Below are 27499 nucleotides of genomic sequence, written 5' to 3' on the forward strand. Positions count from 1 at the left end.
CGATCCTTGTTGATTTCGTGTCTGGGTTGCAGGATTGAACCCATGTCCCTTAGAGTTGAACCGACTATTGTTGTTATTGATATTGCGCCCATTATTGTTGTATCGTTTTTTGTTGGTTTGATTGTTGGATTGTTGTGTGAAGAAGACCATTTGGTTGTTCAACTCCAGCATATAAGTCCTTCATCGTTTCATGTCCTTGAAGTAGTGACACTGCATCAAGATATGAGGGAACCTTCGGCTTGAGGATAGAAGTCATGAACAACTCATATCCTAGTTCGAGACCATTAACAAGCCAAAAAACTTTGTTGTCATCCTCAAGAGGCTTCCCAATCACTGCAAGTTCATCAAATATGGCCTTAAAACCAGTAACATATTCAGTCATAGGTTTATCTTGTTTGCGGTGGAGTTGTAGCTTTCTTGTCAGCATGATTTTTTTGTCCTTTGACTCACGAGCGAATGCTCTTGTCAAGGTTTTCCATACTTGTTCAGAGGTTTCAAGTCCCACGACAAGTCCAAGGACTTTTTCTGTGAGAGACCCAATGAGCCATCCTCTTAGAAGATAGTCTTATTTTTTCCAAGCAGAATAATCAAGGTTTGGTCGTCTCACAATTTCACCATTCTCAATGGATTCAATGGTAGAAGATGGCATGAGAATCGTTCCATCAATAAACCCAAGCAGATCTTGGCTTTCTATGAGACCAAGAATTTGCGTTTTCCATAACAAGAAATTTTTGTGTGACAGTTTGATTGAAACAAAATTAGCCACATTCACGGTGAAGGGATAGGGGTACTTAGCTGCAGATGTCGACATGTTGAAGACCTGCGACACTTGTAAATCATGTTTCTCTTCAAAGGATTGTCCAAAAAATCTGAAAATTTGTCCAAAAATAGTATACACTTGCCTGAATCCAACGCCACCTAGCTCGACCTCTGAATCGCCTCCAATCAAAAAAGTGCCCTAGAGAAAGTCACACCTGGAAGACCCTTTCTGGCGAGTTTGCATGGGGCGACCTCCTTTGACAGTAGCTGTGGCACTTGTAAAATGTCGGCTTCTCGACGAGCTGACCAATTTCCGGTGAAAGCTTCTACAGCTCTGATACCATGAAAAAAAGAAGGAGAAAGGAAAAGAAGATGACTCAAAAATTAATGTGGTTCGGAAAAATCCTACTCCACAAAAAGAAGGAGAAAGGAAAAGAAGATGACTCAAAAATTAAAGTGGTTCAAAAAAATCCTACTCCACAACTCAGTCATCAAATCTTTGATGATTGGTTCCCTTACTCAAATACGATTTTATACATAGTTTGGATGAATTCAAATTTGAATTCAGTCCACCGTTTTCAATTGGATTACAATCTCTTGCCTTGATTCTCTCCTTTTGTTCAACGTCATCCTTACCATGTTCTGAGACATTAGTACTGGCTGGTGGTGCATTATCTCCTTGCCTGATTCATTCCCCTTTAATATTTCTGATTTCTGATTTGGAGACGTTAAGATTGTTGATTGCTGATTGCTGATTTGGGCCAAACTATAGTTTCAAAATTTTAACAGAAATTTTCAAATTTTTTATATATATTGAATTAGAATTTTTTAGATTTACATATAAATTTTTAAAGTTTATAAATTATGAGGAGGCCAAGGCCCCTGTCGGCCCCCTTCTCTCCACCCCTGCCTACATGTTATGTTGGAGATTTGAGTTTCACATCAATGGCAAAGCCAGAAGCTTTTAGCTGAGGAGCACTAATTTAATGTGGTTATGACCGAGGCAGAATACTTAATAACTTTGAGCTAGATCCAGGGAGGCATGTTCTCACGAAACATTAGAACAACTATTGTTCCATTAATCTACTCCAATCATTAAGACAAATTCATGGACTCACATAGTATTTGTGCTTCTTGAATTGATTCCTTGTGGCTGAAGGCAAGGCCATTGCGGGAAACATGTGGGTCTTTGTAGGCAGATTTTTACACCTAGCTTCTCAGCCACTGACTCAAATGATATATGCATAAAAAACTAGTGAATGAGATGAACTGAACTGCCTTCGCGGCCTGCTCCATCATCAACATGTAGTTAAAACATATCAATTAAAAATGAACCTTTCCTTCTCATTGTCACCATATGGTTAGGGGAGGAGTCAGAAATTTTGTTCCATACAACACTAAATATATGGTTAACAAATTTTTAATTGATCATGAGACAATGACCCAGATCTTGTAGGGCTATCCCATATAACTAGACCCAAGTTTACCCTAACACTAAATTAAGCTTTCAAACAGTGGGCTATGTGGGGCATATGCCCTAGGGAGACCCCACCGACCTGCCGCAGCCCCTGCATATGGCCAGTGCTCATATGATTATGTGAAGGGATGTAAAAGTTGGTTCACTTCTTTTTCAAGCTTCCTCATGAAAAAATTTGGCTTAGTTGCATCCATGGGACCATTGTTCATAGTATCACTGTGTATCGGTGTGTATCAATCTGTACTAGTCTTCGACTTGCATATTTGCCCCTCATTGAAATGAGCAGGGGCTGATAAATATTTTACAGACCTGCCGACAGGGGCGGAGCTAGGAATTTTTTAAGTTTTTAAAATATGAGGAGGCCAAGGCCCCTGCCGGCCCCCTTCCATCCACCCTTGCCAAAATGTTATGTTGGAGATTTGAGTTTCACGTTAGTGGTAGAGTCGGAAGCTTTTAGCTGAGGAGCACTAGTTTAATTTGGTTAGGCCCCAAGGCAGAATACTTAATAAGTTTGACCTGGATCTAGGGAGGCACAATCTCATGAAGCTTTAGAACAACTATTGTTTCATTAATCTACTTTAATATTTAAGACAAATTCATGGAACACTCATATGGTGTTTGTCCTTCTTAAAATGATTCATCATGGCCGAAGCCAGGCCATTGCGGGAAACAGGTGGGTCTTTGTAGTAGATTTTTACACCTAGCTGCTCAGCCATTGACTCAAATGATATATGCATAGAAAGACTAGTGAATGAGATTTACTGAACTGCCTTCACGACCCGTTCCATATGGTTAGAGGAAGAGCCAGAAATTTTCTTCCAAAGATACTAAATATATGGTTAACAAATTTTCAATTGACCATAGAGCAATAACCCAGATCTCGTGAGGCTGTTCCATATAACTAGACCCAAACTTACCCTAACTTAATTAAGCTTTCAAACAGTGGGCTCTGTGGGGCATATGTCTCATGGAGACCCCACTTATGACCTGCCGCAGCGCCTGCATATATATGGCCAGTGCTCATGAGATTATGTGAAGGGATATAAAAGTTGGTTCCTAAGTTGAACTTAAATTGGTTCACTTCTTTTTCGAGCTTTCTCATGGCAAAATTTGGCTTAGTTGCATCCATGGGACCATTGTTGATAGTATCACTGTGTCTTGCTGTGTACCAATCTGTATCCGCCTTCGACTTGCATCTCTACCCCTCCATTAAATGAGCATGGGCTGATAAAAATTCTGCAGACCTGCTGCCAAGGGCGGAGCCATGAATTTTTTTATCGCAGGAGCCAAACTCTAGTTTCAAGATTTTAACGGGGCCGAAATAAAGATTTTCAATTTTTTATTTATATACTAAACTAATTTTTTTTAGATTTATATATAAATTTTTTAAGTTTTTAAAATCTGAGGGGGGGAACGCCCCTGTCAGCCCCCCTTTCCCTCCACCCCTGCTTGCCGGCTGATTTTGTTACAGTGTGTAATGTGTTTTTAATAAACTAATAATACATACATAAAAATTCTATACATTTAGAAAAAGAATTGTCGGAGTTGACACAGTAGATTGACCTTGTGTTGGTTGCCGGTCGCTTTTTTTCGAATTTCGATGCATCAAATTTTTTTGTCTTGGTCACCGATGCACAAGTTGAAGCATGGCAAGACACTGAAAGTACTTTAGAAAACGGAGGGTTGGGTAATGGCCTCAGACTTCAGCATTATGGTGGGTCTCTTCCGCTCACCCAAAAAGAACAAAATCATGATATTTTGAAAAGATCATCATGCATGATCCCCTTATTCCTGTTATCGGTACGAAAACACAATTTTATTAGAACTGCGTTAGAAATGTAAGAAATTCATAACTGAATGGTGTCCATTTAATCCATAGACCAGTTGCAAATGGATCGGATTGGAAGGTTGGATTAAAATCAGATCCCCTGCAATTGGAAAACCGTAAACAATATCCGGCCCATGCTGCTGCTAGAGGACTGCCAATGAAACAAAACGAGAAGCATGCGAGAGAGACTGGTGGAAGACAATAGAAGAATACTTAATCTTACATTGGCCCATTAAGGTACAAGTACAACATACACGGCTGGACCGAGCCATGATTAGCCCAGATCCGCACCTGGCTTATAAAGCAACAAAACTGAGTTCAAATGTGAATCTGTGTAGATCCTAGAAATTGGAGTTAGATCTGAATCTAAATCTATTGTAGTAATAAGGCCAAAGCTCGGAGGCTAGAAAAGAATTTTGTGTACCCAAAAAAGTAAATGGTTCAGATGTTCATAAGACAAATTAAAAGAAAAACAGTCTTTGTCCCTGAGAGGCTTGGTGGAACTGTCGAGACATGGCCTCGCAGGCAACCAGTTCTTGTTTTGAATTTTTGGGGTGTCAACTCTTTATGTTGCTTGACGCATGAAAAGAGACCTTGTACCCAAAAGGACAAGGGGTTAGGTGAAGGCTTGGGCTCTCATCTAGGTAGTAGGATGAAATACTCCTCCTATTCCTCCAAAAACAGTCTTTAACAAATCCAATCCTGATCAATTGAAATGGAAATGAATATTAGTTTGGACCCCCTTATAACATCCATATGATTTGAAGACCCAATGATTAGGCTACAATGTCATAACCCTGGGTTGAGACCACTGAACTGTAAAGCCCCAACTTACCCATCTGAAAAAAAAAAAAAAGGAGGGAGGGGAGAGGAAAAAAAAAAGTAGGGAGGGAAGAGAGAAAGATGCCTCAAGGAGGATGAGCAAGGAGGATGAGCTGGACATGTTATGGAGTGCTTCTCTAGTTCAACCTCAAGGGGTTGTGCTCCTGCATTGTAAAAGGGGGGTAAATCCTATGTGCAGTTAAAGCACGTGGAATCTCACCGACCCAACTCTGAACCCTAAAACAATGAGCACTTATTCCGGTAGTGGGATTAATCCTCCTGCCCACCCAAGAAAGGGAGAGACAGCCATATGCCCAATTGCATACTTGGTAAGGACTCAATTGTCAGTATACGGATGAAAGCTATCATGGTTAGGCGACACATGAAGTGAAATGAGTAGTGCCCTAATCGCCAATCTCTACCCTCATTCCTAACTGGATCCTAAAACTGCCAACCATAGATGCTGCTAGACGGGCCCAATCCAAATCCAGCAAGGCCACACTCAGTGGCAGACCTAGGTGTTGAGCTTGGCTACCGTGACCCACATCATTTAGTTGATTTACATATTAGTGCCGCTATATAATTTAATTTATTTTTTATTAATACCCTTTGAATATAAGATTTCGTTCTTAAGCAATAAATAAAATTTCTGGCTCCGCCACTAACCACACTTCATCATTCTACTTATCATAAAAAATTGACTTTCTTTCATGCATGAGTTAAATGTAATGTAAATTTAACTTTCTCTCATAATGTAATATGAATTTGCCAATGTTAATCTGAACATTTACCTAAATATTTGTGCATGTGTTGGCATGCTGATCACAGGAGCACTCGTTTTACGTGCACTCCTATCACGTGGTTGGATGGATTCTTGTGACAATGTGCGTGAACATCGCTTTGCGTACACTGGGGCCATGTGTAGGGACATACTTGTTTGACTGCGTGCATGTGCAGCAGTGTGTGAATGCCGCGACTTTTAGACATGGCCGAGTCACGGATCAGCAACAGTTTCAAGTAGGACCACTGCTCACTTGCTTTGAGCTCACTCTTGTTGATTACTCCCCATGTTGGGGATCTTGTTCTTTCAACAATTTGGGGGGACAAGCAAGAATGATGGCAAAGAGCAGGACAGATACCTCTTTGTCATCATTTTACTTTCACAATTTACAAAAATGATGGCAGATCATGTGCCTTCACACTGCTCAACCACCCACAAGTTTGAGTCAGTGGGAGATCTTACAAGCTCAAACAAAACCTACCCACTGCCATGGCTTGCCTTCTCTTTTCCTTTTTCCCCTCTTTTCATGTGATGACTGTGATAAAGAAGACCCTTGTACCACTTGGTGCAGTTGGTGAAATCCATTAATGTCCCACATGCAGATCTTAGTACTGGATTTTAACCTTGAGAACAGGAATGCCTCTTACGGATTTTGAACAATGGGCCTCCTGTGTCAGGTCATAGGGCCAAGTACTCCTATGGACTGTCATGCAACAAAGGAACAGGAGTATCGAGAATGACCAACGAAGACAACTCATGCCCTGATGAAGGACGGAGACAACTCATGGCCTGGAGAGAGGAAACGACATATACTAACCAGGTTGAGAGTATCAACTTGGCAAAGTGGTACAATGTAATTTTCCGAAAAAGTAAAACAAAAAAAGAAAACATTCTGAAAGAATTTGATGACATTAAGTTAAAAAGGAAAAAAACACGACCTTGGCATTAATTACTCATTCATTTAGAGCTTACAAGCAGGATATGTCTCAGAGCAAAAGGAAATTATTTGAAAAAAAAAAAAAAAAGAATCTTCATATAGATTTTGTAGATCCAAGCACATAACGCCTACAATAGTTAATATTAGAGCCATACTGAAGGACTGCTGATTAATCCAGGGAAAAGCACAAGCATTAAAGTTAACTGATTATATCATCCATCCTCGACCAACCTAGAGAATACGGCAAAACCTTTGGCGTTTCCTCTGTTTCATTGGCTTTGGTGGCTGAAGAACTGCTCTTATAGCAGCATCAAATACACTTTTAACATTCTGCAGCCAAACAAATTTCACATAATTATGCCCTGCAAAATTTTTAGCCAACAAAACAATGCACCAATTATCTCATTAATCCATTTCTCTACAATGAGCATTGGGCATACTCCTCTTATGAACAACAATGGCTATCACATATTAGAATGAGCTTTTAATGTTTGAAAGTTGCCTCTTTTACCATGCATTGTTTACCAGTTCTTATGCGTGCCTCTCTATAATGCAAGACACACAGACACACACACAAATGCTCCTTGGAGAATTAGAAACTATGTCAGCAACAGTAGTACCTGTTGAGTCTTGGAGCTGCACTCAATGTATGCCACTGCACCTATATTCTTCTTGAGCTCCTCACCCTAAGACAAAATTGCAATCTGGTGAGCAAATAAGATAGCACAATCAGGGGACAAGCATCAGCAGATCTCATCACATAGTAGACTCATGACATAATTTTGCAACTGAGGAATAGCTGGCAAGATGACTGTGATAAAGATTGTAACAACCCGACCCTCGAGCCCCTGGTTCGGCGGATCCCAACCCGCCTCCTAGCAGTCACTGTATGTAAGACTAGTCCCTGGCTTGGAGCAGCTGATGGTTACTCAAGCTACTAATTTACTTAAAGCAGCTCATGATGGTCAAATAATGACTGAAAACAGACACCCATTCAGGCTGAAGAATTCACGCAGTCAATCAATAGGAGTTGTTAGAATCTGCAACCAGGTACACAATTTTTCGACAGATGTTTCCAGCTTTACAATGGGATTCTTGTTTTGGTATTGGCTGCCAGAGCTGAGAATGCAAACTCTCAAGTTGGCTTATGAAGATTTCAAACACTAACCTGCACTGTAGAGATAGTAGCTGCACCAGGATGATCAATAAGGAACTGCTTATCATCTCTTAGGTCTGTTCATCCACATAAGTCAAGGTATCAAATGGTCATTAATGCTTCAGCTTGAGAACCTATTTCTTCAAGAATCGCCAAATATTACTCAAATTTCCTGACTCATCAAATGTATGTTATTTAAACTTTTATCAGGATATCACTGCATCTAAGCGAAAGTATTTAAAGACATTTTTTATGATATCATATCCATGCAACACAAGCCATGTTTGAAAAAGTATCAGGTTTAGACATGTTCGTATTACAAAGAAAAATATATATATGAATTCATGTCATTCAAATTAAGCTATTGAAACTGTCAAATTTAGTCGAATGTCTATTTGGTTGGAAGCTTAGAACATCAAGGTAACAAGAATTTTGATGCCTCACACAATGAGAAATCTTCCAACCTAGCAAAGAAACTGCACCTTTCCGTGAAGAAACAAAAGGGAAACAGAAGTTTGAGTAGGACAATGAAGTCCTGGGTTTCTATGGTTAGATAATAGCCGTAAATGAATCTCCAGTTTGTGCAGGCATCAACATTAGTTCTCCAGCAACATTCTATACCCAACATTCTGGGAAACTGCTCAACGGAAAAGGAAATAGTAGAACCTTGCTTGGTGCCCACCAAAACAATTGGAACCGTTGGAGCGTAATGCCTCAGCTCAGGAACCCACTGCTCACAGCAAGAAGGAAGAGAGGGAGAAAAAGGAAAAAGACTTTAAGAATAGCACTTACCTTTAGAAGGGGAAAAAAAGGAAACGAAATTCATAACAACTTCATAATACCTTCTTCATCACATTCTCAAAACTTGGACGACTGATGAGAGAGAAAGCAAGAAGAAAGACATCCGCTCCTCTGTAACTAAGTGGCCTGAGCCGATTATAGTCTTCTTGGCCTTCATCATGAAGTTCAACGCATTTCATTCAGTTTCATTGCAATGAGAAATAGAAAAATCAAGAAAACGAAGGAGCAAAAGAGTACAGGCTCTTGGACTAGGTCCAAGCGAACAGCAAAAAAGAAGATGTTAAAGACAACTACTTTGCACAACAAACTGGATTATTGGAACGAAAGAGACAACAACTACCAAGGGGGAAGCTACGGTAAATTTGCAACGTCAGAGAAGTGGTCCTATCTTTGGTCTACAAAGACATCTAGTAGAGGCAGTTGCCTAGTCACTGGTGCCTGATCCTTCACTAAAAAGCAGGACTTGAGAGAGGAAAAAGAACAGAGTAAGATCCCATTTCTCCTTGTATATGTCTTGAAGAAATGTAAATTTTACCTAATGATTAAGAAAACAAAATTAAATTGCTCTTGTCAGTTGCAACAGGAACTCTAGACTTACAAAATTAACCAGAAAAGAGGGATAAGCTAGGAGACCGTCCTGCTCCATAACCGGATACCACAAAATCATCTTTGATTTTTCTGAATGAGTGGAGAACTAGTGACAAGGGAAGAAGAAACACCTCAATGCAAAACTTCTTCCAACAGCAAGTTCTTACTTCTCGATTCACCATTAAATTCGTTAAACTATCTTCTGTTTTCATGTGAAAACCATAAACAGATGGTGTTTCCACCAATCTCCACACTGCAGAGCCGCAAGCCAAGAAACGAAGTACGAACCATCTTCCAAAGCAAGAGAACTAACATACTTTTTATCACCTATTTGAACAGCCAAAAAAAAAACAAGAACAATTTGCATGGTGCTGTCCAACGTTCGACATAATACTTTCAAGTTTTTTTTTAGATTAATTTGATACCCAAAAGACTCAAAAAAAAAATCCATCCTTTCCAAGCACAGTCATAGTCCATTAAATAGTTTAGAATAAGAACACACTGTGATCAAGCAATAGCAACAAACAGCCTGAACAAACAAGAGGACGATCGCCACCTGCAGTGTCCCACAGACCCAAGTTCACAGTAAGCCCATCTACCACCACATTTGCACTGAAGTTGTCAAAGACGGTGGGTATATAATCCTGCAAAAGAGTCCTTTTAATTGCTTTCAAGAGACACAAAACGCTGAAAACACAACAAAGTAAAGAACTAGTTCCTTCCTCCAAAGTACATTAGGAAATACTAACGGAGCACCAGCAAAATTAGCAACTTGCAGTATGGGCAACTATAGAGAGAGAAAAAGAGAGAGAGACGTACACTGGGAAAGGTGTTGCTCGTGTAGGAGATGAGAAGGCAAGTCTTGCCAACAGCTCCATCACCAACAGTCACACACTTTATGAACTTTGAATGGTTAGAGGTGGTCATCTGATATGTTGGGGGAGGAAAGGCACAGAGGGCCAGTATACCACTCTACCTAGAATCCCCAAAAAGCAACTCTCTCTCTCTCTCTCTCTCTCTCTCTCTCTCTCTCTCTCTCTCTCGCTATGTGCGTGTGTCCGAGTGTGGTTTGACAGCAGACGCTGTGTGTGTGTGTGTGTGTGTGTGTGTGTGTGGTTTGACAGCAGACGGAGCGTATGGAAGGAGGAATATGAAGGGAAAGCAAGCAGCTTTTCCCTCAATGGGTTTCTGAGACAGAGAGGAAAACGAGGAGTGGGAGAAGGGAATGAGTCATCGTTTTCTTTTAAGCTGTCTGTGACAGGAAGGTGGAGGCAAAGAAATCCCCCATTTTTTCCTCTCATGCTGCAATGATAGCTCCCGCTTTTTCCAAAGCACACGCTGTTCCATGTTTTCCGGTCGCTGCGTGAATTTAAAGTTTTAACTTCGAAGCTCCCGTTAAATATCTTTATCTACCAAACCGAGTACCCGATTTTCAAATCCAAAATTCAAGGTTGTCATCATGGATTTCAAAACTTTGGATTTAAGATCGGATCTCTTTTCATCCGACCTTTTACCGTATATTTCAAATCTGTAAGAACCTAATCTGCAGTGATTTGAGATCACTACAGATTTCAAATCTGCAGTTTTCAAATCCGAACCCCCTCCCTCCTCTTCCATTTGTTTTCAAATCTACACTTTTTACATTAAAGAGTGGATTTGAAATCCATGTTGAGGCAGAAGCTGAAATCCATAGTTTCATACGTCTGTGGATTTCAGCTATCACATATTTGAGATTTCTTCGGATCTAAAATCTGTGGGGAATCAAACGTACCCTAAATTTTAGGGTTTTTTTATGTGTAATGTAGATTTTAAGATCCATCCTCAGACCTTAGATCCAATATCATCAAAGGCCAGATCCAAAACTGCTGAAGACGTGCAGAGTATGATCCACATTAGTAATTGCCAATGGGATGTCAATGGTCTGGTGACATTTATTATGAAATTCAAGAATTCAATAAGAAACTTTATATCTGATTGACAACTGAATTTGAACTCGGTACCAGGATATGTGAATGGACCTAAAGCCAAAGAATCCGACCATATCAAAAGATTTGGATTTAGTATTCGGGTGATCGAATATGGGATTAGCTGCATTGTTTCTGAATCCGATCTGTTTGCGTCTATTGATGTGAAATCCGCGCTTTATGGGACCCAGTGTTTGTTTAACTAATGGATTTTGGCAATATGGATTCCAGATCCATATTAAGTAGAAAAAAACCTCGTGGTCACCCCAGATCTGAGATCCCATGTAAACAATAATCTATTCAAATCCAGGACAGATTTAGTACACCAAGTCCGATCCAGTTGGATCTCATGTAACCGGGTCTAGTTTAAATTTCAGACTCAGACTAAAACCTAATATTTGCATAGTGTCGGATCTGGACTCAATTTCAGTATGTGCAGGCATTCAAATCTAATTAATAACTGGATTTTGTTTTCTTTATCGGACTCAAGTAAATGGACCATAATTCAAATCGAGAAATATATCCGAACCATTGACAATGGAAAGACACAGCCCCAACCCCACATTTATCTGTACTTATGCTTGTGATTGTTTCTAGGAGGCCAAGTTTTGAATTTGTTTTCAGTTAATGTAACTTTTTGTAGATGAACATTTAGTCCATACTCAGATAATTTCTATAAGAAATCTACTATTTTTTGGGACTGTACATTTAAAGTTTGTGAAAAATAAAGAAGACTCAAATTTTATAAACTTATTAAGATATACTTCACATCATACCTTATTGAAATTCCATTATATAAGTTAATTTCGTATAATCAGCTCAGAACAACATTTTTTGCTGAAACATGTTTTCTCATACTTTGTTTCAAATCATCTAAGTAGAATGATAAAACTACCAATTTGACAAAAAAGCCAAAGTTTGACTAAATCTGCATGAAATGTGATTTAGTGAATTTTAAGTGATCAAATTCTGACATTTTAACATATTTATATCCATCTCTTATTGGAACAATGTCATGTTTGATTCAATTTTTAAACTTATTCATAAGATTATTGGGCGTCGTTCGGCCACAATAACACATTGTTATTGTCTCATGAATATGTGAGATAGATTTATTAAATACTTTTATTGCCAAAATACTCCTTAAAATATCAATTTATTCACATAACTATCTGACCCAAATCTTGAATTCATTCAAACTAAAATATAATCTTATTCAATTTTAAAAATGTAGAGTTATTATGTTCCAAGCCTAAAGTAAATTCAAAACAATGAGGACCCTGCTAAACTTAAAACCTTAATAAATACCCAAAAGAAAAAGGTTGAAGGATTAGTAAATTGCTGTTAACGGTTGAATTATTAACGAACTAATATTAAAGTAATATATTTGTTTAAGGCACGCTGTCTTTGCTTGTGACACAAATCCAAAACTTATGCATCACATTTTTTGAATGATTCGGAAAATTTATTTAAGGTGCCAATATTATTTTGTTGAAATCTGTTTGGATTTTTTTAATATATTATTTTTTACTTTACCAAATTTTGTGAGGCAACGAGTGAAATGGTATGGTTTATAGATTGCTGATGTTTAGTCCACTCGGCAATAAGTTGATCTTGAAAAATCACTACCATTAATTGGTTTGAAACTAAATTAGTTAAATAAGTTATTTCCATAAATTAACTGCAAAAATGAATCTAAAATATATAAAGAAAATATAAACAATCACAAAAATGTAATGTTTAGATTGGATCTAACACCATTAGATTTTAAAAACCTTATAAAATATAATGGTTTCATTTTACCTTCTAACAATTTCGGTAGAAAATTTTATGAATAAGAAAACCAATCATTTGAATGTCTTCCTTATAAATTTTTTTATAATTTTTAATAAAAGACCAAACTCTCAAAATGGAGTGTTACGGTTTTTAGTATATAATAATACAATTCAGATTCAGTTGGTATATTTAAACATCAGATCCAAATTCAATTGTAAATTTAAAAGTTGAATTCATAGCAGATATGAATTTCGGATTTGAAATGATTTGCAGATATGATATAGATTTTTATTTTATTCACATTTGGATCCTTTTGGAGAAATTCGGCTGAAATGTTAGGGGGCATCAATTTGTGAACCATCAAAAGCGTAACAGCGGCATTCTGTACTCTCTTTAATTTTCGATTTTAGGAACACTGGCGGCCCGCAACTGCAGTCTCTATCCTCCTCAACCGGAGCGTGCCAAATCGGTGCAGTTCGCGGGTTCACCTCTCTATCTCCCTCCGTTTCTCGATGAGGAGTGATCTGCTAGGGGTTTACTGATTCGGGCCAAGATTTTTCCGGTCTAAATTCGACTGGTTGCTTCTTATTGGGAGAAACTGTAGTGCAGGGCATCGCTAGATATCCCCTTCTTGTTTTGAAAATTTCTGATAGTAGATGGATTTCTCGGAAATGGATTTGTTTGGTGAAGAATCTGAACGCGAAAACGACGGAGGGGGGCAAAGCGGGTCATCTTCACCATCTTCATCATCGTCGTCATCGTCCTCTTCTTCTGGTGATAGAGAATCCGGGAGTGGCGAGAGCAGCAGCGGCGAGGAGGCCGACCGCCGTGGCGGCAGCGGCAGTGGCAGCGGCGGTAGTGAGAGTGAGGGTGAGGACGAGCAGGACGGGGATCGGGATAGGGGGAGCCGAGGTGATGATGACGATGAGGAGGAGGAGGAGGAAGAGGAAGAGGTGGAGGAGAAGGACCTATTTGGCTCGGATAATGAGGAGTACTGTCGCACGAAGGCGACTAGCCCGTTCCAAGTGCCAAGTAACTTTCCGTCGCTCCATGAGTAGTGCTTTTTGGTACTAAACTATAGGTCATAGTTTGGCCTTTAGTCATCATCTTCTTCATACTGGTTTTTTGCAATTTTATTTGGACTATTCGCTAGTTTGATATTTACGTAGTTTCACGGCGTTTCGAATAGTTCCTCCTACATATCAAGATTTGCTCTAAAAATAATGCTGCACTCATGGTGATGATTATTCTCTTGTTCTGGCAACTGAAAGCGAAGCTGGAAAAATGTGGTACATAATGTCAAATCCAGTGCAACCGGGCAAGGTTTTAAGAGTATTGCGGTTTCTAGAGTGCAAATTATGCCTCTAATCTAGCATTAGAAATAGTAATACGGACTGCGCTTTAGCTAGGTTTTATCTAAATACTGTTTGCTAGAGCAGGAAAGAAAAGGAGAGGTGGATATATTTATCAATGGATTCCGGAAGTGGCTAATGCAAAAGGAGAGGGTGTAGAAACTCACGTAAGACGTTTGACCTACATGGCTACCGTAAGAAATATACGTTGCTACCATAAGAAAATATGCGTATATGGAATTTCAGTCAAGAGGTCTGCAAATTCATTTTAAGGATATTGAAGGTTATTTGCATATGTATGAGATCAGTTATTTGTGTTCTCTGAAGGTTGTGATTTTAAATTTTTTGCTTGTCTCTATATGGTCGTGCGTTTGTGATTGCCTGTGTCCTTGGAACCTGGGCATGTTCGTCTTGTGTTTGTACTTTGTAATGTGTATATGCTTACAGTTCATATGTCTGCTTATTTATGATAATATGTTTAGATGCATAAAATTTCTGTGAATATCAATATTCTCAAAGAATTTAGTATTGTAAAAACTGCAGCATGTCCAGTAATTCGGCAAACAAAAGGTCAAAATAGAGGGGGTTTTGGTCGTGGCCACCGCCAGTCTGGCCACGCAAGCGATGGTGTATTGCCTTCACCTGTCCCTTGGCCTGGACACATTCAACAACGGCATAATCGTGGTGGTTTTGGATTTATAGCAAATGGGCGCTCCGATGAACGCTTTATTTCAGATTTGAAGCTTCCTAAGAGTGAAGAGACTTTGTCTCGAAAGTGTGTTGCGTTTCAGGAGGTAAAGAATACTATCCATATTTTGAAGGGTGAGATTGTATTTTTTTTATATAGAATTTCTGTATGCCTGATTATGTGGAACTTGCTCGATCAGCCTTGTGAACTTGCATGTTATAGCCGAGATGAAAGTGGAGAAGTCTACTTTGATGATCGACGCCTGGTTAGTAATCCAGCATGTCATGCTGCCATACTTCAGTTACTCATGGTTGTTCAATGTCTTGGCTTTTGTAAGTCATAACATTTGTGTCTGCTTGTACATATTCATGAAAGACTATTCTAGCTTTTTTGTATTTGTTTTTGCTTCTACATTTCTAATTTGATGATGTCTTTAAAAATCCATGTAATACTTGTTCCTGTTTATGTTGATACAAGTTACGAAGTTTTTCTTACAAGTTTGGTATGTTCTGCCAGAGATTGTTCAGACATGCCATTTTTCGAGAAGTTGGAATTGATCTAAATGCAGGCTTTGAATCATTTATCAGTAAAAGAGGTAAGTTTGGGGTCTGTTCTTTTATTCTTGCTTGGGTTGCTAAATTTCTTGACGGTTAGAATTTTGCAGAATAATGAATATGTGCTGCATTATGTTAGTGAACTGATGCATCATTTTTCTTCCTTTCTGTACAAGGTTACTGTATTGTATCAAAGTATTCTTTTGTTTGCATGTTTTTTGGCAGTCCTTGTGATCTGTTTATTCTCATGTAAGAACAACGGAATGTGAATGTGGATAGTCTATGTTGCATCACCTGTATTGACTTTTTTCATGCATCTAAAATGTTGGTCCTACCAACAGTCATTTATCTTGGCGAGATCCCAATATTATGATTTTGTTGCAAGATATAGAGGAAAAGTATAAATGATAAAATTTTGTGACACAGAGAATTCAGAAATTCAAAATTGTTGTGACAGTATCTCAACAACTTCATGGTACTTTTATAAAACTTTCATTTATTTTTTAATAAATAGCTTATTTTCTCCAATTTTCAATTTCTTTTCATGCTATCAGATTTTTAGATACCAAGATTTTCATGAGATTTATAAGAAACCTTTAATGTTTGCTTGAGGTAGATATAGAAGAGACTGATATTTATGATTACTGTACTACCATATATTCCTAGAGAATCCTTCTTTTCATCTCATATGGGAAAAGTCATGTTTCATACAAAAGGATGGATGTCCCTTTTCATTTGAAAGAGTGTGAGTATGCACCCATTTAGGTTCGTTCTTTCTTCAACTTTGCCTCTTTTGTAGCTAAGAACTAAGGCTTGCGTTGTGAATTTGATATTCCTTCATGAATTCCCATTTTGGTTGCTGCAAATACTTGAGAGTCAAGTTGATTCTACTGGCTTTTTAAGGATATGGTTGTCACGGGGGTTCAACTCTTTAAAAGAATGAAAAGGTTAAGCCTATTGAGACATGATGACATTGCACTTTTTTCTTTCATACTTCTCATTTCCTCTTGTTGTGCACTTTGGGTTCGTTAAGGCATAATATACACTTTTTAAGATGTGCTTTTGCAAGTCCTTTTTCCTTTCCCTGCTTGAGTTGACAAAATATTAGGATAACTCTTCTTTCATTTGTTTGTGAGTCTTCTTACCTGATTGGTTGCGTCATTCTTTTATTTTCACAATTATCTTTGTATGTGGCTGCTTGCATGAGAACTGATTCATGTGGGAAATCTGTGTTTTTAATCCAGATCAGGAATCTCAAGGATTTGGCGATCTCCTTGCCTGTATAAGAGACAAGGGAATTCATCTTCAGAATATTCATTTTGTAGTAAGTTGGTCACCTTTATCAAGTGCTTACCAATGTTATACGATACGTACGATACGGGGCCGATACGTACGATACGATACGTATCTTTTACAAAATACGATATGATACACACCCCGTATCGTACGATACGGGCTGATTTCAAAAAATGGGGGCTGGAAACCCCCTTTTTGAGTTTTTTTTATAAAAACCCGGCCCTTCCTCATTTTTAACTTAGAGATTGTGCCACCGTGGAGGGAAATCATCGATTTTCAAAATGAAATCATCGATTAAACCATGGATTTGTGCATGGGTGGTTGATTCTCGTTGGGAGGAAAGAAGTTTTTTTAAATCGTGAACATGAAAATGAAGAAGAAGATGGAGATGAGGATGAGAATGAATATGATGAAGATTATGAATGAGAGTCGAGAGTGCTTTCATTTTATATGTATTGACATTGAACATTTTCACAATTTCATTATCATCTTCTGATGTAATACATAACATCTAAAACTTGTTTTTTGATGTGGTATCTCATAGACTTATGGACCTTATGACTTCTAAATCTATGTGTTTTTCATGAAGAACATATTATTCTTGTTTTTTACTGATTTTTTTGATTTTTTTTCCTATTTTTTCTGATTTATTAAAAAAAAAACGATACGGTTACGATACGTTACGATATTTTACGATACAGCGTATCTTAAAGCCAGACCGATACGGCTTACGATACGCTTTTTACAACATTGGTGCTTACCAAGAGATTTTGGACTTTGGAGCAGTTCAGAGCTCTTAGTGACAGGGCTCCTTCTCAGCCTATTTTCACTTTTGTTTTTTTTTTGTTATTATATAAGCCATATGATAATATTGTGAAGTTATAGTGTCATACTTATTTAAGATATTGGTACCTTTTTTTTCACATTCCAAGGCTGTTCTTTAATTCTGCATTCCTCTTTTTGTCACAGACTTTCAGAAATAACCTTAACAAGGTTAGTCTTCAGTTCATTCATGCTCTTCCTCAAACTTTGCAGTTTGTATTATCATTGCATTTTTCCCTATAATTATTCTATTTTTCTCTTCAAAAGAGCATTCTATGTTACGTTTATCTTTCTTAGTTGGTCACACTCTCTGTTCACCTTTCTGTTCCATACTCATGATTTTCAGATACTAGGAACTATTTATAACAGATATGAGCCATGGGAAATGGGAGTGCACAAGAGGAAAGGAGTTGTATACCTTGATGTTCATAAACTTCCTGAAAGGCCACAGAGTGAAATAGACCGACGAAGGTACTTATGAGTTTCACTTGTCTGTTCCTTCTAATTAGTTTTATGAAGTTACTATATTCTCTCTCTGAAGTACTGTCTTCCCTTTCTGATTTTTTGAAAGAGAACAAGTGAAACAATGGAAAGCATGTATTATCTTTTTCTAATATCAGATTTTGTCGTGGTACTTGCTCTAGCTTACATGTATTGTGGTAACTGGTAACTTCTGGTTTCTTTTGGGCTAAGAAGGGAAAAATCCTCTCCAGCAGAAACATATTAAATACAAAGGGCAATATTTAGCCGGGATATAACAGGATGTCCTGAACTATATTGGAATGGCATAACAGGATGTCCTGTGCTGCGAGTGATACTTCAGTGCACATCTTGCATGCAATTTGTGATCTGCAACTGCAATGCACAATACATAAATGCGGTAACTTTTTTTAACAGATCCAGTAGTTTAATGCTTTATGCAATTGATCGCACAGGAGACAATATAGTTTACCAGTAGCATTGACTAGTTATCTAAGTCACATGGGTGCTTCAATAAGGTCCACGTATCTGTGTTGCCATGCCTGTACCTAAAGTAGGTACTTGGACACACTTGGGTACTTTTTAGCTTGAAGCTTACCCAACTACTTAATTTTGCCTGATTTAATTTTTTTCTACCTCAGTTTTCATTCTGTTTTTTAGAGTTATTATTCATTAACGTATAATTTATACCACTTGTTTATTTAATGTTGCTTTCATTTTGATTTTTTGTAGTATTTTTCGTACATACATATACATATCTTTCCGTATCCCCCTCCCCGCTTTTTCTTAACTTATTGTGTCCATACCATATTTCCATACAGATACCCAAATCATACTCGTATCCCTGTGACTTAGCTAGTTATTATACAAAATTTCATGGTAATCACATGTGGTTAAAAAAATCCATTTTAGGAATATATTTGCTGCTTAAGTGGTCTGTGAATTTCTTTAGAAACATGAATATTCTGGTATGTATCAAAACATGTGTCGAGTTATGAAAATGTATGCAATATATGTCTTAGTAATCAACCATACATAATTATATTTACTGGCTAAAATGCCTTTCCAACCTTTCTATTTGGTCTTTAAATATGAGTCAAACTTAACCCAGTTTTCATTTTTTTGGGAAAGATTGTTTTGTCTGATAAAGTTAAAATATTGGAAATATCTCTTTCCTTTTGTTTTTCCCGAAAGTTAAAATAGATAAGAGTTTGATGCTATCTCTCTGCCAATAAAAAAAAAAAACTACAGATTAGGATAAACAAGTAATTTCTCCTTGTCTGTGATTTGTACTACTACATTTCCAAAGAAGCATTGATGCAGGTTATGTAAGAATATATTGAACATCACAATCGAAGATAGTTTTCATGATTCAAAAAGTTCTATAATAAAAGTGAAATTTAGCGCCAAATTGTCAGTGATTTTAGTAGGCTCTGGTAATATAGTTTTAAAAGGGGCCAGGCTAAAAAGTTGGCCCAAGAATTTGGTGTCCAACAAGGACTGTGTCACAAAGCCAAAATAGTGGGTTTTCTTCTCATGACCTGTATACAATTGGTTGTGTGCTTTTATACACATGCACAAACATGCATGTTTGCATCCACATTGACATACATATAGGTATGTGTGCCTACACAGTGTACACACATACGGAATGTCATGTGTTTTCAATGTATTTCATCATTAAAATTCACTTTAAAATGCAAAATCTCTAAACCACAGGAGCTGAGACATGGATGGTTCTGGAAAGTGATATGGTGAATCATATAGGTGAACATTCAATTCTATATCTGCAACAAAAAATAAGGTTTTGTTTTTAAAGTGGCTAACTTGTGTTGCATAAATGGAGTTGTCTGAATGCATAAGTTCTTGTTTTCTAGGTTTTGAAACTTCTACTGGATTATTGACAGAGGTGAAGCTGCCTATTAGATATGTCCATGTGGCAAGGGTAGTGCCTGTGGACCGTTGCTGCTCACATATTTCATGATCCAAACGTTTTGCCTTTTATTGTATGTTGTGCACGAACAATCATCCTTGCTGAAAGCCTGAAAGTATGTTAGTTTCCAGGCAGGATGAGATTCTCTCTTTACTACTGTACACTTCTATTCTCATTTTGTTCCCATGCTTAGTTCCTATTTCTTAGTTTAAGAATGGTTGGCGGCATTAGCTTACAGGTGACTACAACTTGTGCAAATTATTAATGCTCTTTTCTTTCTTGTAGATGCTATTGGGGATATTCATTTGAAAGCATTGCCACGCAGGACCCTAAAGGGGCTGATTTTGATGAGCCCCAGCCAGTGGACGCAAACGTTGAATTCTGTTCTATCATTAAAACCAAATTAGGTGCCCATCGCATTATTATGGGGGCTGAAATGGACTGCTGTGATGTCTCTGAAAGTGGAAAGAAGTATTATATAGAGCTGAAGACAAATCGGGAGGTTGGTTGAAAAGGCTAGTATTATCTTCATGTGATGCCTCAGCTAACAACTATTTATGTGGTTTTAGTTGGACTTCCATACTGAAGAGAGGTTCGAGAGGCAGAAACTGTTGAAATTCTGGGTATGCAACTCCTAAAGACATTATAGATATTTTTAAATGTTTTCCAACTTTTAGTATGAAAACTTTTGGTATTCATTCCTCTACACATGAAGAAATTTGCTTGTCTTAAGGGGTGGGGAGATGCGGTTATTTCTTAATTTCAGTCTTTCTCTTGCACTTGGAAAAGTTTTTCATTTTTTCCTGTATTTTTTTTGGCTTTTCCTTTTCTGAGAATACATAACGAGGTCGGCTCTTTTGTCTTGAGATGTCTTTTTTATTTGGTTGAACTTTTTATTACAAACCCTTCACCATGTACAATCTTAAATCCCCTGAAAGACACCTTTACGTAGATCTGTGCTTATGCCATCCTAACTCTTAGGTAGTCAAAATTGGAAGTGAACTGCAAGTTTGGTTTGTAAAAAAATATAATTAATAAATTATAAAAAAACAAAAGTAAGTTAGTCAATGACTAAACCAACACGGTGAACTAGTCTATGAAATGGGCCCTACTGATTTTGTGCCCATGGATAGTTGACTGACTGCCGACTTGGTTGATTAGTTGAGTAGTTGATGGATTGACAACCAAGTTGTCACCTAGAGAGGAAATAGGGATCTCCTCTTATGCCTTTTATGTTCCTTATGGAAATTGCTAGCATTATTTCAGATTTTTAGGACAACATTAAATGCATTTGTTGTGTACAGCCCTACGCTTGCCTTTAGCCAAATTGAGCTCAAGTTGGGCCAGCCCTGGCTACGCTTGACCCATATGTTACTACTTACTTGGCTCGAGCATGAGTCAAGCTTTACAAGGTAACCTTGAGATCGACTGTGTTGGAGTTCGACCTTGACTTGTTTAAGCTTGTGTCACTATTCATACAGTGAATCTTAACCGAATAGAAACCCTCAGCTTCAACCTTAGGGAAAACAGCTAGGGAAGGCTATGGGGCGCAAAAGTCATTGGGCTTACCAGCATCGTGCTGTCACAGCTGCGTACTGGTGGGTGGAGACATTAGTGGCCTCACTGGGCAGGACCACAGATAGTTTGTTTCTTTCACTATTCGCTGTACCCATCAAAGGAGAAAATGAGAGAAGATAAAAAAAAATGTAAAATGTATAATGGGAATGAAGTAAAGTCACCAATGTTATCCGTATCGTACGATACCTATCGTATAGGTCAAGAAAACCTATACGATATGTGTTTGAAACACGATACGCGTCCGTATCGTACGCGTATCGCCCGTATCGTGCGATACGGGGGCCGTATCGTACAATACGGGCGATACACCCCTGTATCGTACGATACGGGAGAAAACACATATTTCTTTATTTTTTAAAAGTTTAAACACTCCTCCCCCTCTCTCTTCTTGTATTTAAAGACTCCAATAGACGTAGGAGAGAGATTTTGCCCATTTTCATAAAAAATAACCAAGGATTCATCAATTTGGGAGATATTGTCGTTGAATCAGGAAAGATGATAACTATATGTTTTGAACTTATAAAATTATGATGTAATCTAAGTCCTAAAACTCCAAGTCCTAAGACTCTAAGTCCTAAGATTCTATAAAATTTTCAAGTTTAAAATCGTGATGGATGCTTATATGTTATTCTTGAAGATTTGATTTCTTATTTTTGAATGTGTCATTGATACACATGAATGTTCCTTATGTATGATGATCTTTTTTATATTTGAATACATTTTTCTTAATTTCTGATTTTTTGTTCGTTTTTTCAGATTTTTCTCTATTTTTTATGATTTTTAAATATTTTTTAAAATTAAAAAATTAATTTTACGATACGCTACGCTACGTTTGCGATACGTTACGATATGGCGTATAGGTCGGCCCGACCAATACGCGATACGCTACGCCTTTTATAACATTGAAAGTCACTGTGAGTTGGCCATCTTCATACTATTGGGTGGCTCACCAGAGACAGGAGATTGGCTGGGAGGGGCCATGGAACCCATGACCTAGGAGAGAAAGTTGAGTGAGGAGGGGGACATATAAGGAAAAAATAAGGGTCTTGGATAAAACTGGCGTTTTTGTAGAGACTATTTTGAAGTCTAATCCGTATCTTTGCCTGACAATACATTGTACTGAAATTAATCCTGCTAATACCTGATGTGTAGCTTGGTCTGAATTCCTATCCTTTATATGTATATGTGTGTGTGTGTGTGTGTGAAACTGTGAGAGTGATTCTTGTAGTCATTTTCCTTGAGAGGAGCTTCCATCATGGTCCACCTAACCAGCTGATCTTTCTTAAGAGAAGAAGCAACCCAAAGAACTTGTGACATGCGCTCTTTGCTCAAATTATGATGTGAAAAGTGCTAGTACGAAATTAGGTTTATGTTTCGTTTTATGTTTCAAATGATATCTTATTTCATAGGAGAAAAATTCCTATCACCTAATTATCTTCAAAATCTGATGATGTTTTTCCGTTGTGGTGTATGATTATATCTGATGACAATTTCGTATTAATTTTGGCAGATCCAATCATTCCTAGCTGGTGTACCTTTCATTGTCATTGGCTTCAGGTATATATGAGGAGTTATAAGCTGATTGATTCCAAATTGAGAGCACAGGATGTTCTGAAAACTGTTTGTAGTTTCTTGGTTTATCTAGTATGTATTACAGGTAACTACCCTACATGTGTCCTTAAGTGAGGTGTTGTGACTTGTCAATTCTGAGTTCTATAATATTGCTAACTCACCTCATGTTCAGAGCAGAAAATGATTAAAATAATACCGAGAATGTCTTTTGAAATGAAATATGGTTTAAAATGGGTATTGAATTGTTAATACAGCACAATGTTGAATTAAGGGCGTTAAGAAATGGTGCTGCATTGAAGTTGAAGGCATATAAAAAGTTTATATTGTGAGGTGATTTTTATGATTTTGTATTCTCCTTGGTGTAGCCACGGTTCTTGTATGAACAGTTGCATTTTGTTGGTTTGTTGACATATTGAATACTTGGTAAGGGTGATCTTCAAAATTTAGTCATGTATTGGAAAATGCAGCTGCTTATGTTTGATAAGAAGGTTTGCATGAAGCAACAAGGTGAGCTTCTTCACAACCTTCCAAGAATTTGTGGTAAAAGCTTTTCAAAATGCTAGTGTTTTGCTGCTGTTCTATATATTTTTACATGTTAGTAACAGCAGGGAACTCCATAAAATAGCATTATTCCCCTTCTACATCTGTGTCCATGTTATCCATCTTTGGGGCAAACTTCAAAAATTTGCTATTCATTTTTACGAGCTGTTTAAGGGAACCTAGTAACATGTACATTGTCAAAGACATTGTGTATTGGCAATGAAAAGCACAAATCTGAAAATTGATACACAAATAAGTCTATCCAAGATTTATCAAACTACTTCTATGACAATGACTTGTTGAAACTTTTGTTACTACTAGAGGATGGTAAGACATTTTTAGTGGGGAAAACTAAAAGTTGATGGATGAAATGCCACCTTTCTTGAAATGTCAAGGGAAGTTCACACACTTGAAAGTAATGAAAGCTTTTCCGAGCATGACACCAGCTTAAGATGGTCAACAATTTATGTTAGAAAACAACCTATATTCAAAAATTTGCTTTTCACTTTTATGAGCTGTTTAATGGGACCTAGTAACATGTACGTTGTCATAGACCTTGTGTATTGACAATGAAAAGCACAAAACTGAAAATTGATACACAAATAAGTCTAGCCAAGATTTGTCAAACTACTACTATGACAATGACTTGTTGAAACTTTTGTTACTACTAGAGGATGGTAAGACATTTTTAGTGGGGGAAACTAAAAGTATCTTTCTTGAAATATCAAGGGAAGTTCACACACTTGAAAGTAATCAAAGCTTTTCCGAACATGACCCCAGCTTAAGATAGTCAGCAATTTATGTTAGAAAACAACTTATCTTTAAGTTCAAAAGGATCTTTGTAGTTGTTGTTCTTTTGGCACATGGGTCAAAAACAGGCACCAGCTTGGCTTGGGGTGTGATGATTTGGTAGCGCTAGGACAGTATGTTTGTTAAATATGATTACTGCATAGGCTACAGCATGTGTAAAGCCTGAGGTTGGGGTGGTACAATTAGGGGGCTTTACCAAAGATGTTTCAGGTTTGAGTTTCCCTTTGAATTTGTAAAAAAAAAGGGTTTGAACCACAGTCAGTTATAAATTGGAAAGCACATGACCAAGGCTTGAAAATATAAGAAAATGTCAATAAAAAAATTTCTTGTACTGACACAACTCAGATGCTATCCATCCTGAAGTGGCCACAGTCCACACTACCATGTTCAAACGGATGTTGCCATACAAAGAGTGATCACTTTGAGATGGTTTCACTTTCTGCTTGAAACTAGTTCATGGATTAGGCATTTGGGACTACTTTTTTCAAGTAATATGGACTCTGATTCGCTGTTTCTTGCAGGGATGATGCTGGACATCTTCTTCGTGTTGAGAGGCTTAGCACCAAGGATATCACTCAAAGGGTGAAGATGAAAAACTATTGGCAGGTAAAAATTCACTTGCTGGTAATGTGGGAATTGGAATCAGATATTGGGTGTCCTTAGTGTTCTGTTTCACTTTAATTCAAGTCTTCCCTCTCAACTTTGATGTCATCATAAATCCAAATTTAGGCAAAATAACCAGGTTAAGATTTATGTATTCTACACCTGTTTTCTTACCACTGAACAATGCTTTTATGAACATGTCAGGGAGGTGTCTGCTTGGCCTTTGCAGATGAGGTGTTGTGCTGGTTGTATGGAACCGTTAAAGAGAGTTGAGTATCATTTTGTTTTTGAGTAAGCGAACATCTGTATATGTTGGATTCAATCAATTATGCATGTAATTTGTCTTTGTTTTGTTTCAGATGAAGACTATATACTTCAGTTCTGCCATCCATTTACTCGGTTAGAGCTACTGCGAGCCCATTCATGCCCATCTGTAGTCACTAATCATGCGGAACAGCTTTAGGTGTCTTGTGAAGCCATAGTTTTGAATGGATAGTTTCACAGTGGGATATTTATAACAAATGATTATAGGGTTCAAGTATTTGATCCGTATTTTGCAATCAAGATAGGTGTCATACTTTCTGAAAATACAAGTGAAATTACAGAATATGTGCAGAGAACGTACATGTGCTGTTGTATGATGAAAATTGTAATCTTCATATTTATAGAATAATTGCTCTCCCAGGGATACAGTATCCTGGTTTTGCATGTTGATTTTTCTCATTTGTCAGGAATGACAACTTGTGATGTTCGTGCCGGACATGTCTTTCTTAGGGCTGTTCTGCTGCCATCAAGTGTAAATTCTCAAAGATGTCATGCAAATACAAACTGTTTATTGGTCTTTTTGTTCGGAATTATGATGTCTGCTCTCATCTTTGATCGGCTTCTGGATTGCAAGAACCTGACGTCCACCAGCTTCCGTTTTACTCTTTGATTCATCGGTCGTCTCCAATAATGGGTTCATCTTTGCAACCTACAGCCGAAGTTGAGCATTTACTTCTGCTTTCTTTAATTTGCGTTTGAGGAGACGATATCCTTCCGGAGACCTGAGCAATTGTCCAGAGAGCTGTCTGTTCCGTTCTTGGAGGTCTTGTATTTTGATCGTTCCATTGCCGATCCCCTTGCGCTTGCTAACGCTCGCCCGGACCTTAGAAATAAGCGTCATTCTGTACTTTCAAGTCGTGCAAATGCATCTCGATTTCAGATAGCTCATTCACAGCTCTGCTGCCATTATCTCTTTCTTCCCTTCCGAGGCTCTAACATCTCCATGTTCTTGCATGATGTGATACTTGCTGCAAGCTTTTTCCTCAGCCTCTGGTTATCTTCACACGTTGCCAAGTAATCGACTGTCGGAACAACTGATACCATATAGTCTGCCTCCTGTTCGTCGTGGTTAATGGCCCTGTTTGCACCTTTCTGCATCAGACCTTTGCCAATTTAGCACTACCCTCCTGCTCAAGCCTGTACTCTTTCTCTCTCATCAACTTTACATGATCTGCCAGCCTCAAACCTGTTAGCAGCAATAGAATTTTGGATGCTAAGTTCCTTAATCAAGTTGATGATGCCAACAACTTTTCCGCATTTCTTAATGTCTTCCTGGTGTAAGCGCCCATACGTATCCATCCAATATCCATCTCAATGTCAGCTTTCCTTTCATATTCTCTGCTGTTGGGTATCAAAACGAAGTTGTGAGAAGGCGAGCTACTGTTGCTAATAATAATGCTGGAAATCGGACCACGATAAGAGCTTTTTACCAGAGACTTAGCACCTCCCTAATTCCCTAATTTAAGTTGCTAAATATAAAACATTCAATTGCAAGTGTGCTGTTGTTATACTTAAAAGTTAAAGCGTGTTCTTGTCAAAATGTTCACGACGTTTTTGGTTGTTTGGAGCAAGTGGGGAGTAGTCCATTTAGGACAAGTGCATGAAACTTGAGCTGTTGAAAGCAACGGAGTGGCGGAAAAGCTAGTCCATCTTGAGTGGCTGTTGGATTCCCGTTCTCTTTTGCCTCTCTGGACGCTCGTTGAGCATCCCTGTCAACAAGGGCGGAGGGAGGGGGGGCTGCCTAGGCCGTGGCCCACCCCGAACTAGCGGAAAAAAAAAATTTACATTAGAAAAATAAAAAAAAATTAGTTATTCAATGTATTTTTTTTACTTAGGTTCAGTTTGGCCCTATCCAAATTTGAGGTTGGATTATTTAGCCTGTCCCTAAACAAAATCCTGGCTCCGCTCATGCCTGTCAACTTCCAATGAAAGTCGCTCATTTAGGTAGAGTGAAGGCTAATGGCCGCAGGCGAATGCTCGTATACTGAGGGCCTGTCAGGATCTCCGATATTTCATAGATCATTCAAGGGTAATGCTAAAGGTAATACTCTCTCTCTC

General features: G+C 38.0%; 2 protein-coding genes across 5 annotated transcripts; one reads left to right on the forward strand and one right to left on the reverse strand.

The window, feature by feature from the left end:
• Positions 1 to 6583: 6583 nt before the first annotated feature.
• On the reverse strand, positions 6584 to 10480 carry LOC116265177 (rac-like GTP-binding protein RAC2). 4 transcript variants are annotated; one of them, XM_031645723.2, is made up of 7 exons: positions 9969 to 10477; positions 9706 to 9793; positions 8603 to 8712; positions 8427 to 8490; positions 7773 to 7837; positions 7225 to 7290; positions 6584 to 6934 (listed from the first exon to the last, which is right to left on the reverse strand). In XM_031645723.2, the coding sequence occupies exons 1-7, from the start codon at positions 10074 to 10076 to the stop codon at positions 6836 to 6838; spliced, it is 600 nt and encodes a 199-aa protein (XP_031501583.1). In that variant the 5' UTR covers positions 10077 to 10477; the 3' UTR covers positions 6584 to 6835. The 4 variants fall into 4 exon arrangements, 2 of the variants coding, with proteins under 2 accessions (XP_031501583.1, XP_031501582.1); XR_007574831.1 differs by lacking the exon at positions 6584 to 6934 and having other exon boundaries at positions 7773 to 8490; positions 9969 to 10480; XR_007574832.1 differs by lacking the exon at positions 6584 to 6934 and having other exon boundaries at positions 7236 to 7308; positions 7773 to 8490; positions 9969 to 10480.
• A 2788-nt stretch (positions 10481 to 13268) lies between these two features.
• On the forward strand, positions 13269 to 25825 carry LOC116265176 (NAD-capped RNA hydrolase DXO1). The gene is made up of 13 exons (XM_031645721.2): positions 13269 to 13921; positions 14785 to 15035; positions 15129 to 15194; positions 15446 to 15524; positions 16728 to 16807; positions 17749 to 17772; positions 17948 to 18072; positions 20300 to 20516; positions 20584 to 20637; positions 23103 to 23149; positions 25036 to 25120; positions 25322 to 25385; positions 25477 to 25825. The coding sequence occupies exons 1-13, from the start codon at positions 13546 to 13548 to the stop codon at positions 25578 to 25580; spliced, it is 1572 nt and encodes a 523-aa protein (XP_031501581.1). The 5' UTR covers positions 13269 to 13545; the 3' UTR covers positions 25581 to 25825.
• The last annotated feature ends 1674 nt before the right edge of the window (positions 25826 to 27499 follow it).

This window comes from Nymphaea colorata, chromosome 12 (assembly GCF_008831285.2).
Source record: "Nymphaea colorata isolate Beijing-Zhang1983 chromosome 12, ASM883128v2, whole genome shotgun sequence".
NCBI classification, from domain to species: domain Eukaryota; kingdom Viridiplantae; phylum Streptophyta; class Magnoliopsida; order Nymphaeales; family Nymphaeaceae; genus Nymphaea; species Nymphaea colorata.

Excerpts from the sequence above, each read along its gene's own strand:
- LOC116265177 (XM_031645722.2), bottom strand. The coding sequence starts at position 10,076 with ATGACCACCTCTAACCATTCAAAGTTCATAAAGTGTGTGACTGTTGGT. Across the intron at positions 8,713-9,705 it reads GGGTCTGTGGGACACTGCAG|GCCAAGAAGACTATAATCGG; the intron begins GTGGCGATCGTC and ends TTCATGATGAAG. Across the intron at positions 8,491-8,602 it reads TTGAGAATGTGATGAAGAAG|TGGGTTCCTGAGCTGAGGCA; the intron begins GTATTATGAAGT and ends TGCTGTGAGCAG.
- LOC116265176 (XM_031645721.2), top strand. The coding sequence starts at position 13,546 with ATGGATTTCTCGGAAATGGATTTGTTTGGTGAAGAATCTGAACGCGAA. Across the intron at positions 15,525-16,727 it reads ATCATTTATCAGTAAAAGAG|ATCAGGAATCTCAAGGATTT; the intron begins GTAAGTTTGGGG and ends TTTTTAATCCAG. Across the intron at positions 25,386-25,476 it reads GTATGGAACCGTTAAAGAGA|ATGAAGACTATATACTTCAG; the intron begins GTTGAGTATCAT and ends GTTTTGTTTCAG.